General features: G+C 36.2%; 1 protein-coding gene across 1 annotated transcript in view; it reads left to right on the top strand.

Moving 5' to 3' along the window:
• The window catches only part of CTNND2 (catenin delta 2), a 1,648,910-nt gene extending 1,645,388 nt beyond the window's left edge, over window positions 1–3,522 (top strand). Inside the window, exon 21 of the mRNA XM_053714511.1 lies at window positions 2,787–3,522. Within this exon, the coding sequence (XP_053570486.1) occupies window positions 2,787–3,047 (261 nt within the window). The 3' untranslated portion in view covers window positions 3,048–3,522. The remainder of the gene's footprint in view (window positions 1–2,786) is intronic.
• The last annotated feature ends 16,025 nt before the right edge of the window (window positions 3,523–19,547 follow it).

Below are 19,547 nucleotides of genomic sequence, written 5' to 3'. Positions count from 1 at the left end.
GATCAATTTACCAAAAAGTTATTTGATTCCTCAGACAAGGGTCACCATTTTAGGTTTCCAGATAGATTCAGTGTCCATGACTCTGTCTCTAACAGACAAGAAAAGATTAAAATTGGTTTCATCTTTTCGGAACCTTCAGTCTCAATCATTCCCTTCAGTAGCTATGTGCATGGAAGTTTTAGGTCTCATGACTGCAGCATCGGACATGATCCCCTTTGCTCGTTTTCACATGAGACCTCTCCAGCTTTGTATGCCTAAACAGTGGTGCAGGGATTATACAAAAATATTACAATTAATATCCTTAAATCCCAATGTTCAATTATCTCTGACTTGGTGGTTAGATCACCATCGTATAGTTCTAGGGGCCTCTTTTGTTCGTCCAACCTGGACTGTAATCACAACAGATGCAAGTCTTTCAGGTTGGGGAGCGAGATTACCAATCAATATTTTGGAAATCTGTGTGATTTTCAGGGCTCTTCAGGTCTGGCCTCTGTTGAAGAGAGAACCGTTCATTTGTTTTCAGACAGACAATATCACAACTGTGGCATATGTCAATCATCAAATTATGAAAGAAGTATCTCGTATACTTGCTTGGGCAGAATCCAGCTCCAGTCTAATTTCTGCGGTTCATATCCCAGGTATAGACAAGCGGATTATCTCAGCTGTCAGACTTTACATCCGGGGGAGTGGTTCCTCCATCCAGATGTGTTTTCTCAGATTGTTCAGATGTGGGGTCTTCCAGAAATAGATCTGATAGCTTCTCATCTAAACAAGAAACTTCCCAGGTAGCTGTCCAGGTCCAGGGATCCTCAGGCTGAAGCAGTGGATGCGTTGAAAGTTCCTTGGTGTTACCAACCTGCTTATATTTTCCCGCCTCTAGTTCTTCTTCCAAGAGTGATCTCCAAAATCATCATGGAATCATCATGTGTTGCTGGTAGCTCCAGCATGGCCTCACAGGTTTTGGTATGCAGATCTTGTTCGAATGTCCAGTTGCCAACCTTGGCCACTTCCATTAAGGCTAGACCTTCTGTCTCAAGGTCCGTTTTTCCATCAGGATCTCAAATCATTAAATTTGAAAGTATTAAAATTGAACGTCTAGTGCTTAGTCATAGAGGTTTCTCTGACTCAGTGATTAATACTATGTTACAGGCTCGTAAATCTGTTTCTAGGAAGATTTATTATAGTTTTGGAAGACATATTTCATGGTGTTCTTCTTATAAATTCTCTTGGCATTCTTTTAGGATTCCTAGAATTGTACAGTTTCTTCAGGATGGTTTGGATAAGGGTTTGTCTGCAAGTTCCTTGAAGAGACAAATCTCTGCTCTTTCTGTTTTATTTCACTGAAAGATTGCTTAGCTTCCTGATATTCACTGTTTTGTACAGGCTTTGGTCCATATCAAACCTGTCATTAAATCAATCTCTCCTCCTTGGAGTCTTAATTTGGTTTTGAAGGCTTTGCAGGCTCCTCTGTTTGAGCCTATGCATTCTTTACACATTAAACTACTTTCTTGGAAAGTGTTGTTCCTTTTGGCCATCTCTTCTGCTAGAAGAGTTTCTGAATTATCTGCTCTTTCTTGTGAATCTCCTTTTCTGATTTTTCATCAGGATAAGGTGGTTTTGCGGACTTCTTACCTAAGGTTGTGAATTCTAACAACATTAATAGAGAAATTGTTGTTTCTTCTTTGTATCCTAATCATAAGAATTCTTTGGAGAGATCCTTACATTCTTTGGAAATGGTAAGAGCTGTGAAATATTATGTTGAAGCTACTAAAGATTTCAGGAAGACTTCTAGTCTATTTGTTATCTTTTCTGGTTCTAGGAAAGGTCAGAAGGCTTCTGTCGTATCCTTGGCATCTTGGTTAAAGCTTTTGATTCATCAAGCTTATTTGGAGTCAGGTCAAGCCCCACCTCAGAGAGTTACAGCTCATTCTACTAGATCAGTCTCTACTTCATGGGCTTTTAAGAATGAAGTTTCAGTTGATCAGATTTGCAAAGCAGCAACTTGGTCTTCTTTGCATACAGTTACTAAATTCTACCGTTTGGATGTATTTGCTTCTTCGGAAGCAGTTTTTGGTAGAAAAGTTCTTCAGGCAGCTGTTCAGTTTGATTCTTCTTTGATGCTTATGTTTTAAGTTTTTTTCTTTCATTTATGAGAAAAACTTATTTTTTTGGTTGTGGATTTAATTTTTCCAGCAGAAAATGGCTGTTTTTATTTTATTTTATCCCTCCCTCTCTAGTGACTCTTGTGTGGAGTTCCACATCTTGGGTATTGCTATACCATACGTCACTAGCTCATGGACTCTTGCCAATTACATGAAAGAAAACATAATTTATGTAAGAACTTACCTGATAAATTAATTTCTTTCATATTGGCAAGAGTCCATGAAGCCCACCCTTTTATGGTGGTTATGATTTTTTTGTATAAAGCACAATTATTTCCAAATTCCTTTGTTGATGCTTTTTACTCCTTTATCACCCCACTACTTGGCTATTCATTAAACTGAATTGTGGGTGTGGTGAGGGGTGTATTTATAGGCATTTTGAGGTTTGGGAAACTTTGCCCCTCCTGGTAGGATTGTATATCCCATACGTCACTAGCTCATGGACTCTTGCCAATATGAAAGAAATGAATTTATCAGGTAAGTTCTCACATAAATTTAGTTTTTTAACAGAATTTGAAAACTTTTAATAGACCAAAACAATCATAAACAAGATTTTGCCTCCATTAAAAGATGTAACAATCTACCCATAATAATAACCATTTTTTAAAATTCTTCCTCTAATAGATTTCTACACAACCAGTTCCACAAGAGTCCAGTAGAAAAGACTATGACACCTATCAACCATTTCAGAATTCAACAAGAAATTATGATGATTCCTTCTTTGAGGATCAAGTGCACCACCGTCCTCCTGCCACCGAGTACAATATGCATCTGGGACTTAAGTCAACTGGCAATTATGTTGACTTCTATTCTGCTGCTCGTCCCTATAGTGAACTGAATTATGAAACAAGCCACTATCCAGCCTCACCAGACTCCTGGGTTTGAGACTTGATAATGACACAAGAACCCAGGAAACTGTGCATGTGCATGCATACCACAAGACATTTTTCCTTGCAAATTTAGTTTTTAAGTCTGTTCCTTAGAGAGGCCCTAATTACCAGTGTGGCAAAATATGATTAATGTGTTATTGAGAGCTGGTGTTTAAATGAATATTTTAAAGGTGAATAAAATATTTAAAAGAAAGTTAACATTTTGAGGAGACATCAGGCCTGTAATGGTTCTGTGCAGGTTGTAAAGTATGTTAGCTGTAACAATCAGCAATACTCTGTATGATCTTCTGTGCTTTAAGTAATTGGCCCAGGAAGGAGGATGCATTGTGTATAACAGATTAACTTGCGGGTGGTGGGAGAAGGAGGTCCCATTGGATGTGTGATGAGTGTTAAAGGGACATAATACCCATATGCTAAATCACTTGAAACTGATGCAGTATAACTGTAAAAAGCTAACAGGAAAATATCACCTGAGCAAGATATTTTACCCCACAATTTCCTCAGCTCAGCAGAGTAAGTTCTGTGTAAAAAAATATACTTTAGCTGTTGCTCAGCTGCAGGTAAAAAAAAATGAACAGCAGCCAATCAGCATCAGCATTGCTGAGGTCATGAACTCATTTACTGTGATCTCATGAGATTTCACTTAACTCTCATGAGATTTCATTGTAAACTTCCTTAAACTGAATAGGGAAATAACATGAGAGTTCACGAGGCTCAATCCCTTAGCTGTCCTGGGACAGACATACTGATTTGCTGCTTAGAAGTCCTTTACAATGGGATGTGGCTACTAAGAAACTTTTGAGGTAAAATATCTTTCTTTTTTACATAGAGATGTTCAGGTGATATTTTCTAGTCCGCTTTTTATAGCTATGCTGCATCACTTTCAAGTGTTTCAACACTTGGGTATCATGGCCCTTTAATGTTAAGCACAAGACACTAGTTTACACTATTTATGGGGAACAGCTTTTCACATTTTGTTTACTCCTCATTCATTGTGAATCTAGGCTTCAAGCTGCATTTGAGGTTTCCTCTGTACAGCAAGATGTTTCTTGCTTTTTGTTAATGCTTTGTTGTAAAGTATTTGATGTAAATTACAGGAAAAAAAACCCAGTGCATTGTGTATATTACACCAATGCCACAGTGTTTCTTCTTCATTGGTGGTTCTAAATATTGCTTCAATTTCAAAAAATTTGGAGAGATGTACGAATTTCAATATTTTTTTTTCCCCTTCAGTAAGTTTTGACAATTAGAACAAAGAAAAAAAAATACTAAAATAATATTTAGCAGTATTGTTCGTTATGATATGTGAATATGTTTGTGGCAACTAAACAAAGCATTCAGCAGTTTCTGAAAATTAACCTACATCATTCCACACTCCTTGTCAATGAAGTGCTTTTTCACTGCCTAATATTTTACATGTAGATATTTGAAATAGATTTTTTTTTTCATTTTTACCAGTTTTCTTTATGATGATACAGTGTTAACAGAAAATAAATTACAATTGATCTGTCATCCATATTTGCTAGACATGTCTGTTTCAAGGAGTTTACATCAAAATAATATGTTTGCATGTGTGTATGAATGTTTTTTTATGTATGTAAGATAATTTACTTTTCCTGTGCAAATGTGTGAGAGGAACTTTATTTACAGACCTACTTGTAGATAGTGTAACATATTTACAATTATAAATTCAAGGTCCAGAGTTGCCACTTTGTCAACTTTGGCCTGGGTTTGAATCTTTTAGGGTTTGCCAAGTGAAAACTACAAACTCTATTCAGCTATTTTTTTTAACTTTCATACCAACAATATTCCAATCCATTAGGAGCATGTTAAAAATTGTTAATCCACTTGAGTTATAGAGATCCAGAATATCTACATTTCCTACTTTTGAATTGGGTAAACATGCAAAAATCTATAGCTACGAGAGGTTTTTGAAGAAAAAACACTGTGTAGAATTGATTCATTCATTCATTACCGATGAGTTGTGTTAAATTGCAGTTGCTTTGAATTTCCTAACAAGTTCAATTCATGACGTGTATTTTAACTTTTTCATATCACTTTTTTTGTTTAACATTTAATTTACATTTTTATAACACAATATTTTTTTATAACAATCACAATAAAGAATAATCAGTCTATTGATCATATTTAGTGATTCAGTCACTATTTTAAATTTGAATAAGCCCAAGAAACAATAGTGTTTGTTAAAATGTGAAATGAGAATGCTTGAGACTGAAAAGCCAAAACAAATGTGCATAAAAGCCAAAACATGCAGTGCTAAAATAGCCAAAATGGGACTTCAAGAGCTTAAAGGTCAAGAATTATGTAATTTATCAAAACATAGTGCAAAAAAGACATGAAACGTTTCCTGATGGATTGGAGTACAGCTGGTGAGGTGTCTCAATACAAATTGTATGGCAGGTTTCTGCTGTGCAAAGTCATGTGAAAACCATTAGAAAACAAATTTTTCTTATGGATAGGAATTGCTTCAAACAGCACTGTAAAAAATATTTGAATAGTTCTTCTAACTGTTTGGAATAGAGCCCTTTGTTAAAATAAACAGTACACTGTTACAGTGAATGAATCAGATTAGGATTTCCTTGAGAGGTGTAATATATTTCTTCCTCTCCATCTCAGTGGTTTTGGTTAACTTCAACTACCATGTGCCTTAGAGCTGTGAATATGCCAAACATGCATTTCTCAACATTGTCATGATACTTAATTATGGAATCTAAAACTATAAATGTCAACTCACATCTATTGAGTAGAAACACATTAACCAATGTTTTCTCTGTTTGTGAGCTTAATGTGACTAAGTAGATCTTAGCTTTCAATATGATAATAGAATACTAATTTTTGTTTTGCAAAGTGGAACTGAAAATTATTATAATTCTGAGAAAAATAAATTAGGCAGATATTTTTTCTTACTATTAACAATTAACATGATTTTTTTTGTCCCTTAAAGTTTGATAAAATTGTTCCTCTAATATTTCGGTTTTGTTTTATTGTTAAATGGATACAACAATTGTAACTAATTAATAATACAAATAATAGAATTTTACAAAACAAAAATTGATAGTTCTATGCCAATTTTCCAGTATGGCTTGATTTAGAAAAAAAAATACTATTAAAAAAATGGATGCCTGCCACTCAAATATTTATCCAATACAGAAAATGATTTATCTATTTGTGGCTGTAAAAGGGTCAAAACCAAGAAAGGAGGTAGCGGTTTTTTTTTCTCTTCAAAGAAACCTAAATATGTTTAACATATTGAGAAGTCTTGGTTTAATTTTTACCAGTTTGTTCTGTACAGTTTTACTGCACAGAAACGTGTATAAAATAGAATTGCATTGTAATTTTAACAATAAAATTGTATCATGTTGTTCACTTTGATTACAAAGGCAATAGACATTTTTTGTCACAGTGTCTAGAATTATGATCTTTAAGAAATTAGAGGTAACCAAATGTGTAGATTGTAGCATACACTGTTTATTGTGCTTCCAAATTGTAAGAATGCAGAAGCAGTAAAATGTGTGTTTCTTTTACAATTTAATGGCATGTCAATGTTATGAGAGGAATTATATCAGTTATTTGTAAATAAAAGGTTTTGGCATCCTCATTTCACCTTGTTAAAATAAAAGGACACTTATTTCACTAGAAACTAAAAAAATCAAATAGAAATTATAACTTTTTGTATATTATTTAGAAGGGTACCATTCATATTTCTAAATATAATGTTTCCCTCCTAAAAAGGGAAAGCTAACTTGATTTGTGAACTGGTGTCAATTGCCTACCAGGAAATACCTGTACTGTAAATGTTTAAAGGGATATGATACCCAAATGTTAAATCACTTAAAAGCGATGCAGCATAACTGACTAGAAGACATCACCTGAACATCTCTACATAAAAAAGGAAGATATTTACTTCAAAAGTAGTCACACCCCATTGTAAAGAGAATTTAAGCAGCCAATCAGGATACTTGTCCCATGACTTGCAAGGGAACGTGCACCTGACATGTGCAGGCAAAGTCATGTTATTTACCTGTTCAGTTTAAGGAAGTTTACTATGAAATCTCACATGATTTTAGTGAAATCTCATGAGATCACAGCAAAGCATAGTATGACCTCAGCACTTATTGATGCTGATTGGCTATTGTTTCTTTTTGTTTTTTGTTTCAACTTGCAGCTGGACAGTAGCTGAAGTTTAACTGTTACCAGAGAACTTACTCTTGTAAGCTGAATAAATTGTGAGGTAAAATATCTTCCTTTTTTACATAGAGATAATCAGGTGATATTTTCCTTTCAGCTTTTTACAGTTATACTGCATCAGTTTCAAGTGATTTAGCATATGTGTATTATATACTTTTAACATCTGAATGACATTATTATTACAGAAAAAAATAACAGGAAGGTAGATGCTTTTATCAACCAGATCAATGGAAAAAAAACTACCTTGAACATTCCTATGGTTTGCAGGGGACGGCAGCTTCCATTTAATGGTGACCATGCATGCAGGTTCTATTTATCAGATAAAATTGTAAAACAACAATATATTAGATTAAAAATAGTCATATGTTTCAGCAACCATTCACTCAGACTGGCACCTCTTCTATATGTATAAAAATAAAAAAAGGGTAGCACTTGCTGATTGGTGGCTAAATGTAACCACCAATCAGCAAGCGCTATTCAGGGTGCTAAACCAAAAATGGGCTGGCTTGTAAGCTTACATTCCTGCTTTTTCAAATAGAGATACCAAGAGAATAAAGAAAAATTAATAATAGGAGTACATTAGAAAGTTGCTTAAAATTGCAGCCTCTATCTGAACCATGAAAGAAAACATTTGAGTTCAGTATCCCTTTAAGTAAAATTGAAATAATGGTATTTTGAAGCTTTACACATGTGGATCTAATTATTGTATTTATTTTTTTATTTTGTTTTAACAAATAAATCTGGAATAACTCTTCCCCATGAGATCTTTCTTAGACATTTTCCATGATGATTGGTACAGTAGTTGTTTTATTATAATTTTTGTCTAAAAGTTTATATTGAATGTTTACTTGTGGCACACGATAGTGGAGTTAATCTGTTTGTGGTGGTGTTATAAAACAATTGTAATGCATTATCCATCATTTGCCAATAAGATTTATAAATGATCTCTTAAACATTTCCACTGATTATTATAGATATATTAAAAACACATTTTTTTGTACAATATATTCCATTTACTCTTCATTGCATTTGATAACCAATTGTAATAAAAAAATATGTTTTCACAATCCAATTGTTTCAGATAAAGCGGCACAAACAGTACCAAATGCAATGTGAGTGACACAAGGTGCCAGTGCAAAAATAATTTGTTTATAGGGTTACAACGTACCTGTGCAGTAATTTACAATTAGGATGAAATGTTATTGTAAATATTATGTGTTAGAGTTGTTAATAACAATGAATAGTTATCACTATAGTATACGTATATTAAATACAGACTCTTTTAAAATATTGTTTAATATTTATTTTGGTAATAAATTATTACAGACATAGGTATATAAAACAAATGTTCAGAAATTCTTTAAAAACAATGTCCTATTTAAAATTCTAGATAAAAAGAACATATATGGTTTTCATATATGTAGGAATTTATTTTACTCCTTTTACTTATTGATTGTGGACATATAATTCCAACTTGTAAGAAACTAACTTAAGGGTCTACTTAGTTTTTTACTTTATTGTATTTATTTGTATATGAAAAAGAAAACCGTGATATGTTGTCAAAATTTGTAAATAAGACCTAATTGCATTGTGTTGCTGTGTAAAAAAAAAATAGTAGTCATTTGTGTTACTTACAAATATTTAAATTCATGATCACTGCAAATTTACAGATTTAGCCAACATTTTCTAAACTTGTTCTAAAGCACTAGTTCTCAATCAGCATTTGAGCATTTCCCACGGGGTTAAAAAAATAAATTAAGGTTACTGCTAATGGTATCAATTTTGGAGCTTAAAGGGACATTAAATTATTAAAGGGATGTGAAACCCAATTTTTTATTTTTCATGATTCAGAAGGAGCATGTGATTTTAAAACAACTTTCCAATTTTTACTATATTATCTGTTTCTTTTTTCTTGGTATGTTTTGTTGAAAATGATAACTAGGTAGGCTCAGGAGCTGCTGATTGGTGGTTGCACCTATATGTCACATGTTATTGTCTCACCCAATGCATTCAGCTAGCTCCCAGTAGTGCATTGCTGCTTCTTCAACAAAGGGTACCAAGAGAATGAAGCAAGTTTGATAATAGAAGTAAATTGGAAAGCTGTTTAAAATTGCATTCTCTATCTGAATCATGAAATAATTGTTTTCGGTTTCCTGTCTCGTTAAAATCTGTTTATCTTAAGACCATGCAATTTCAGCTCTAGTGAACCCTGCAGGTTTATCGGCTTCATGAGCTAAAGCTCTCCTCTCAGATGAGATGATCTAAGAAGTTTATCTTTCTAAACAGGATTCTTGATGGGAAGAAGTGGAGGCAACTACATCCCAATATAAGGTCAAAAACAAAAAACAAAGAGGGTGTATGAATTCTCTCCATGCTGGCAAGATTTTGTATCACCTATGTGTTTAATCCCGGAAAGGGGTTAAGACACATAAAGTATCATTGGTAGTCGCAGAGAACTGCTGGTTCCAAGCGGTGGGCCAATCAACAGAGGCAGTCACACAGCTGGGTTGTAAAACTACTGCTGCTGATTGGGTCACTAGCAGTTTTCATTTGGGACCAGCAGTTCTCTGTGCTCCCAGTCAGTACTTTAATTATCTGTGTAACCCGTTTGTTGATGATAAACTCAAAGTCTTGCAGGGTTGCTAGTGCTAAAAGTGCATACTCATTAATTAAATCATGTAATTCTTCTACTACAATGCCCCTTTACAGCTGTTTATTTTCATTTTTAAGATAACAAGAATTATAACTGGATCCTAATGGGATGATATCAAGAGCTCCCCCTGTTTAGTAGGTGGTCAGTGATATGATTTAAATTTATTGAAAAAAATACAAGAACATTTATTTTAATTAAAAAATGTAACAAATTTTAAAATGTTTTCACTTAAATGTATGCAGAAACAATGACTTTAGTGTCCCTTTAAACTATCTTGAAGGTTTCTTACTGACATGCTGACATGGTTTGGAGCAATAATGTTTGCAAGGTCTGCTAAAGTTCATGGGTTTCACTGATCCATAAAGAATATAGGAAGACGTTGAAAGATCAGTCCATTTAGAAATGAATTAAACCATTGTCTTTTGTTTTCAGGACTGCTCACATCTGTTTGGAATAGCTTAAAAAGAAATAAAACTTGCATTCTTTTAGTAATATATTGTAGTGTATTTGTCTTGTCATCTACAACTGTAGTGAACACAACATCCAGAGGTTTCATTGAAACATTAATGAATCTTACAAAATAAGTGTTATTGAATTGAATATTTTCCTTAGTTCTTGATATTTTCTTATATTACTGAAATTTGTCAGATATCTAATAAATGAAAGTTGTCACATGAATTTCAAACGTTTGCTAAAATGACATGAAACACAATTTTTTTCTTTCATCAATTAAGGTAGAGCATACCATTTTAAACAGCTTTCCAATTTACTTCAATTATCTAATTTGCTTTGCTCTCTTGGTATCCTTTGTTGGCAAGTACACCTTGGGAGGCTTAGGAGCTGGGAACTAGCTGCTGATTGGTAGATGTACAAATATGCCTTTTGTTATTGGCTTACAATGTGTTCAGCTAGTTCCTAGTAGTGCATTGCTGCTCCTTCAATAAAGGATATCTTGAGAATGAAGCTAAATTGATAACAGAAGTAAATTGGAAAGTTGTTTAAAACTATATGCTCTATTTGAATCATCAAAGAAAAATATTGGCTTTCATCTCCATTTAAGAACATTTTTATGCAAAAACTAGTACTTGAGTGTATAACAGTATAATCATCTAATACCAATATAGGTGGAAGATGCATTTAGGCCTTTTTTCATGGATGAGCTAAACTGTTGTCTAAATTACAACCCAAAACAAGATCTTTAAGTGTATTTTCCTTTTGCACCGTATATTATATTCCCATCACTGCAAATCACTTATCGTTGCCAAGCAACGGCACATTTGTTTTTTTAGTTATTTATACTACAATCAGGTAAATCTCAGCAAAACATTTAGCAACATCTTTGAGATTTTAAAATATATTTAGTGAAGAATCATATGGGAATTTATGGACTAAAAGATTTTGCAAAAGGCTGTGTCCCTTAATCTCTCAGCACAATTTTTTTATATATTTAAAACATAGATTGGAGTTTCTGTCTAGTATAAAAAAATATAAACTGGAATGGACATACATTCTTATTAAAAGTAAAAATGGCACCTTGAATAGAATTTGTGCTAAATTATCTTCCAAGCTCAGTGTGTAAAAGTGACTCGTTTGTGTAAATTAATTTGTAACTTAACTTATTTTTACAGTCAGCTTGCCTCCATCTCTTTATTAAACTCTTTTTAAGGATGAAAAAAGAGAGACATTAAATGCACACATGACATCAAAGACTCGCACTCAAGCTTGAAGGTTGAAAGCAATTTTGTTTCCTTTAAACTTCATCTGAATTCTTATTTAATGACATCGCCATGTTCGCCATTTTTTTAATCCATAGTACATTGTGTAATTAATTACAAGCCTGCATTCCAATCTTCTTGACAAATAACCAGTACATATCTCAAAGTACTTTTGTTTTTCTCTTTTTTTATTGATTTCAATGTTATTCTAATCAATCAGTGAAATCTAAAAAAAAATTAAAAATCCAAGGAACTTTGCAATATTTACATGATTCTGTTATTTTATTTTTCCCATAAAGTAGGGAAACACACGGAAAAAAATATATAAAAAAATATATATGTATATATATATATATATATATATATATATATATATATATATATATATATATATATATATAAGGAAGCGCAAGCGTGAAACGCGTCAGGTGTCAGTTTGTCTATCTACCTGATACTTGGCAACATTGCTGAATAAACACAAGCATTTAAAAGTTTCTTGTCTCCGGTTTTTTGCTACTCCTCCTTTGGGAAATTCTTCATCTTATACAGCGGATGGGATACCGCTTACAGCTGACCGCAGACATAAGCCCTGCCTGCAGACTGAGGGTGCACCTTGCTTTCTTCTCCAACTGACCTCATCACCAGGCGCTTACTCCCAGTGCTGTGCCTCTGACGTCAGAGCGGGTGGAACACTCACCAAAGACGTTGTGTGAGCATTTTGCAGCCATTTCCTGCTGACGGGACTGGAGGGCTCGATCGCCTGCCTAGGAACGCTGGCAGAGGTTGTCCGCAGCTGCTATACACACAGACCACTCGTTGAAATAGGTCTCATAAGGTTAGACACTACTTAATACCTGTTACCCCTTGCACCCACTTGGAAGCGTAGATAAGATAAGTACTGTTTTACTTCTTTATACTTGTCAGGGTGACTTTCTGGACACTATACTTTGAGTATTCAACCCTAAAAGGATTTTTTCTTCTTCATTTCTGGAAACTGTAATATACATGAAGCTTCACGAACTACACTGACCAAAATCTTCTAGAAGTCACCTTTATGGCACACTAGTGCTTTTTGGAACTTTCATCTTGCCAAACAGTTACTCTTATCTTACACACTTGCTACTTGTATATTTCTGAGTTATATTTTATATATATATATAGATAGATATAAATATATATACAGTATATATATATATATATATATATATATATATATATATATATATATATATATATATATATATATATATATATATATATATATATACGTTGATTGGAGTAGCTGTGTTAGTCCAGAGATTTAGATATCAAAATAACAAGAGTATTGCATTGAGCAATGATACTTTTTTATTGGATTAACTATACATTTATAAGTTGACAAGCTTTCGGAAGAGTTGCTTCCTTTATCAAGTCTGAAGCAATACTGACCAATTTGATGGAATTTACAGATTATATCTTAAAACACAGAATAGCTAAGAAGACAGAAAGTGCAGGGAGAGGAGGAGGTGAGGGGGGCTTAGGTAACAGGCAGACAGTGTCCAGTGTAGGAGAACAGACAGGGGAAATATATAGCTTTACATAGAGCATTTACTGACATAAAGTTATATATCAACATTGAATCAATATCCATAAATATGTGAAATTGTATATACAGGGGGAATACAAAAGTTAAAAAAAAAAAAAAAAACATATATTCCACATATAAAGAATGTGTTAAGAACCCAGAGTCCACATTTAGTCCAGAATTAAACAAGTTGAAGTGCATTATCATTTTAATTTCAAAGGTTTTTCTTTCCATGGTGTTTTTGATGTTGCCTCTGAGAATTTTGATTTTGAGGTTTTGGATGGAGTGGTCAGGTTGGGTGAAATGGTGACCAACAGGGGTACAGTATTTTGTTTCACAGTGATTTTAGATTGAGTGTCTGTATAAATTCATCGGAAGGTGCAGTTTTTGGCTTGTTTCTCCAATATAGCATCCCACTTCACCATGCAGTGCAATGTATCATGTATACCACATTTGCAGTTCTGAATGATTGGGACAGTGTGATGAGGTGTTTGTCACGGTCCTTGGTATCTGAGCAAATTCTGTGGTATCTTGTAGCCTGACTGTAGATTATTGATTTTTTAATGTGATTGGGGTGGGAGCTGGAGCTTGTTTTGTAACTTTTTTCAGAGAAAAAAGTTACAAAACAAGGGGTCCATCCGATAAAAATCGTCGCCCGCAAAAGTCGGCAACGCCAAGATTTGCGCGGGTTTGGTATCCTATATACGGAGTAAGCTAGAAGTTACGTGCGTAGATTTCTGGCGTCGCCCGTAGTTTTTTGGCCCATAGACTGACATACAAAACACGCGCAATTTGCTATCCAATATACGGCGTAAGGACTTACGCGTGCAGATTTCACAAAATCTACTCCATTCTCAGCTCGCCACAAATTGAAGGCGCAGGAACCCTTGCACTGACTTAGAAACCAACGTAACTCTCAGAAGGCCTAACAAATGCATGCCTAACAATATACATAGCAGCAGCTTGTTCTCAAATAGTTAACCTCTTAAAAGCATTTAATATTCCTGCCCCTGCAAGTGTGTCAAACCAATCACAAACAGCACAACCTCTCACCTGCAGCCTTAAAACACCTGCAAATGCACACCCTCATTAGCCACCATGTTTCCCTTGCAGTATATTGCATTTAGAGTGAGACAGTGTCGTGGGGCACAAGGGGTGCTGGAACCCCTACAAGCCCCTGTTTTGGATGGTATCCCTGCTGCTGAGGTCCCTGGTCATGGTGCTGTAGCTGTCCCTGCTCCAGCTGCTGCTGCTGCCCTCCCTGCTCCTCCTGCTGTTGTCCCTGTTCCTGGTGCTCCCCATGCTGCTGTTGCTGCAGCTGCCCATAGGCCAGCAGGGCCTATAAGACGAAGGCATCAGCAGAGGGGAAGAGCACCCAAGGGTACACAGGGTTAGGGTCACCCTGTTTGGGATGACAGAAGTGGAGGTCAGGGAAAAATATCGCTTGACATCTGCAAGCCTCATTAACCTATATGAGGTCTTGAAGGATGATATTGACCCTCAAGCGTATAGGAACCAAGCTCTGACTGGTATGCAGAAGCTGTTGTGTGTTGTACACTTCCTGGCAACTGGCTCATACCAGTCAACAGAGGGGCTTGTGTCTGGCCTAGCGCAGTCTACCTTCTCCAGGATTCTAGGGGAGGTTCTGACTGCTCTAGATAACCAGACACAACGATACATTCATTTCCCCCGTACCCCCCAGGAATGGAACCGTCTTAAACAAGGCTTCTATTGACTGGGGGGTATTCCTAATGTCATGGGGGCAATTGATTGCACACATGTGCGTATCGTGGCCCCACATGAGGAGACAATCCTCTATATTAACAGGAAAGGGTTTCACTCATTGAATTGCCAGATGGTCTGTGATACCAATCTGAAATTCTTACATGTGTATGCAGGCTTCCCGGGGAGTGCACATGATTCCTACATCCTGCGCCAGACCTCCTTATTCAATATGTTTGAAAATGGAACACTCTCGGGAGGATGGCTGCTTGGTGAGTACCTTCATTCTGTCTGTATATTTCTACTAAAGGGACACTAAACACATATTTTAATCTCATGTTTCAGATAGAGAATACAATGTTAAACAGCATTACAATTCACTTCTATTATCTCATTGTATTTATTCTTTAGATATCTTATTTTAAAAAAATTGAAATTCACATATATGAGCCAATCATATGAGGCTTCTATGTGCAGCCAGCAATCAGCAGCTATTGAGCATATCTAATATGCTTGTCATCAAAAGTTATCTATAGAATGGAGAAAATGATCTAATCTAAGTAAATTATCAAGCTGCTAACAATTGCAGGTTCTTATTAAATAGACAGTCTAGTATAAATTGCACTTCCATTATTCAGATAGGACTTTTAATTTTAATAAACTATCCAAATTACTTCCATTAACAAAATGTGCACAGTATTTGTATCTTTTATATCTTTGAGTCACCAGCTCCTACTGACCATGTGCAAGAATAAGTGTGTATGCATTTGTGAATGGCTGATGGATGTCACATGGTACAGGTGGATTTTCAAAATACATAACACTTTAAATTGTAATAAAAAATAACTTTGATATTAGACTAAGTGCTATTGCATTGTCTTGTTATCTAGCATTTTTGGATAATGAAAATCTACTGTGTTGACTGGTCCTTTAAAATAGATTTTTGGTCTAGACTAATACTGGCATGAAAGTAGATTGCTTATAATGCACAAATTTAATGTTTTTATTAAATCTATCTTTTATATGAAATTCATGTTGTGTCCCTTTAAAGCACATGATGTACCTGTAGTAATCCAAACACATATGTTACATGACAGGTGACGCAGGGTACGGCTGCAGACCATGGCTATTAACCCCCTTGGTGCACCCCATTACAGAGCCACAACTCAGGTACCAGGAGGCACACATAAGAACAAGGAATGTCATTGAAAGGAGCTTTGGCCTATTAAAAACCAGGTTCAGGTGTCTGAATGTTACAGGCGGAGCACTACAGTATAACCCCAACAAAGTGTGTTCCATTGTCAATGATTGCTGTATTCTACACAACATTGCTGTGGACACACGTTTGTTGGGGGACATTGACCCAGAGCAGCAGCAGCAGCTGGTTCCTGTACCTGAGGATGTGGACAGGGGGACACTGAGGGGGAATGAAGTGAGGGATTATGTCATCTGGGAATACTTCACCTGTAAGTTACTTATTCATAAGTACAGTAAACTGTAACATTCACATGTATTATGATGTTTGACAGTACCTCACCAACCATTGTATGTGTATATATCATGTCTTGCAGAATTTCTAAATTTGGATTTCCACTGCATGTAAGTGAAACTACTACATCCCAACCCCCTTCCCTTAAAGGGACACTATACCCAAACATATTCTTTCATGATTAAGGATAGAGAATATAATTTGTAAAACCTTAAAATTTACTTCAATTACCTATTTTCAGTTATTCTCTAGATATACTTTAATGAAGACATAGCAATGCACACAGTGAAACAATCGCAGGAGGCATCTATATACAGCTACTAATCAGCAGTTACCAAGCATATCTAGATATGCTTTTCAGCAAAGAATATCAATAGAATGAAGCAACATAAATAATAGAAGCAAATTATTAAGTTGTTTATAATTGTCTTCTCTTTCCAAATCATGAAGGAAACAATTTTGCTTTCATGTCCCTTTAACAACCCTAATTACTGTATATTTCTCATTTGTTTCATTCATGTTTAGTTCACTATCATTAAGAATGAGGATAATGGATATTTATACCTTATGTTCACACCTTCTTTAAATACATTATTAGTTATATATACCAACGTGTAAATTTATATTGGATGTGAGAAACCTTGATTTACATCTTAGAAGTGAATATTACTATATGTACCGTTCAGACACAACTATGTGATGTGGTTTATTGAGCAGGAATATGTCAGAAACATTATAATAATACCTTTTTTGTCCATTTCAACACAGGTATTATTATATGTTTTAACAATATTACTGTACTAAAACACACCTCACATGGATGTGGATGACAATTATATGGTAAATAACAGAGGACAAGATTTGTGATGAAATAGAATAAGATTTATTTTTTTTAGGCCTCTTAGATGAGGGGCCTGGAGTGGGTCTTCTGCCTCTCCTGGGTTGTGTGGATCCAGTAGGAGTGCTGGTCACAGACGAGATGCTTGAGGCGATGTCCTGCTGGTGGGTGAAATGCTCCACCAACACACCCAACAGTTGGTTCTGTTCCCTCCATCTGTGGTCACTCTGGATTTGCATGTCCGAAATGACTCTCAGCATTTATGATTGGTTTTGTACCATAGCTGTTACAGATGCTGCCATGTCCCTTTGCAGCTGAATGGATCGCTGTTGTAAACGCTGTTGGCTCCTATGGAACCTGCGTTGGTCCCTCTGCATTCTTTCACAGGTTGATGTTAGACTCTCACACGTCAATGTTTGCCTCCTCTGTAGGGATATGTATTCCTCACCCATGGCGGAACTCAGTGGATCCATGGGCTCTTCCCCAGCAGGGACTATAGGCACTGGTTCCATTTCTTGATCCTCAGCTGGGGGTGCATGCCCCGGAATCTGAGCTGGAGGTGCAGGCCCCGGAATCTGAGCTGGAGGTGCAGGCCCCGGAATCTGAGCTGGAGGTGCAGGCCCCAGAATCTGAGCTGGAGGTGCAGGCCCCGGAATCTGAGCTGGAGGTGCAGGCCCCGGAATCTCAGCTGGAGGTGCAGGGCGATGAATTTCAGTTGGTGGAGCTCTTCCAACTGCTGCCGATGGTACAGATGTCCGGATGGACTGATAGTCCCATTGGCGGCTGGTGTGCATCCACTCAGCCTGCTGGTATAATCCTTGAGTGGCATGATATTCTTGTGGGGGGGTAAAGACATCTACCCTTCGGGGCTGGCGTGGCTCCCCCTCCAAGCCAAAGGAATAATCCTCCGGCCAGGGCTCCTGCCAGGTATCCTCCTGTAATGCAGGCGGCATAATATTGGGATTCTCAATTGAGGCAGTCCAACCCATGTCATGCCTGGCATACTCCTGCTGGACTCTCTGGACCGGTGGTTGAGGTGGAGATATACTTTGATCCGGTGTTGGGGGATTCATGGGCGTAGGCACCCTGGTGACTGGAGGTTCTGTGGAGGAGTCAAATGATGAGAGGGATTAGTACAGTCAGATATCTATCCATGTGGGCATACAATGTACATGCTAGGGCCTATCCACATTCTCATGTCAAACTCTATAACATGCATGTGCACATTGAGATTTGTGATATGATGGGTTTTAATATGCAAAGTATACATGTATGTGCTTCATACAATAGTTCTGTGTACATGTCAGTGATGGAGAAAATGTGTTCTTTAAGTGACACTATGGTTGTGATGACTATGGTGTCCATTTACTGAAAAGTCTACATGTGGCTTGTGGCCTGTGTTACTCTGAGACATGTTAGTATTTCACTATTCCACCTCATATCATGATTTTCAATGTGTTAAGTAGCATTAAATGGACATGCAACCCATATTTATTCTTTCATGATTCAGCTAGCCAAGCATGGAATTTTAAACAAACTTTTAATTTACTTCCATTAGCTAATATGCTTCATTATTTTGATATTCTTAACTGAAATGCATTTCTAGATAGGCTCATAAGCTGCTGATTGGTGGCTGCACATCAATGCCTTGTGTGATTGCCTCACCCATGTGCATTGATATTTAATAAACGAAGATTATGAAAATAATAATGAAAAATAGATAATAGAAGTAAATTGGGATGTTGTTTAAAACTGTATTCTCTATCTGACTAATGAAATAAACTTATTTGTGTTTCATGTCCCTTTAATGTTAAATCTCATTGTATATTTTGTTGTTAGTAAGCAAAATACCATGCTCCTCATTGTGTACATGAATGTGTGACAATATAGGATGTTATAACTCAAATACATATAATACTGGTGTGTGGGATGTTACTCACCAGCATGCTGTGCTGATGTTGCAGCCCCTGAGTCACAAGCCCCTGGAAGTCCACGGACTGCTGTGAGGCTCAGGGACCTACGAATGAGCTCCTGCCACTCATTGTATTCCGCCTCATAGTGAGGCCCACCTCCTGTTGCCCTCTGGGACATTGCTTCCTGGCCCATCTTCTCCTTGACTCTCCTCTTACAATCATTCCACCTCTTCTTTAGGCCATCCACATTCCTCCTCTGTTGGGACACACCATTGACGGCCTCCACCACCTTCTGCCAAGCATCTTTACGCCTACGGGCAACTCCTTTGCCCTTCTCTTGTCCAAAGAGGGCATTATGGTTCTCCAGGACAGCCTGGACTAGAGCGAGGTTT

This window comes from Bombina bombina, chromosome 5, assembly GCF_027579735.1.
Source record: "Bombina bombina isolate aBomBom1 chromosome 5, aBomBom1.pri, whole genome shotgun sequence".
Classification (NCBI taxonomy): domain Eukaryota; kingdom Metazoa; phylum Chordata; class Amphibia; order Anura; family Bombinatoridae; genus Bombina; species Bombina bombina.
The sequence above is the reverse complement of the archived record's forward strand: the minus strand, read 5'-3'. Positions and strand labels throughout refer to the sequence as shown.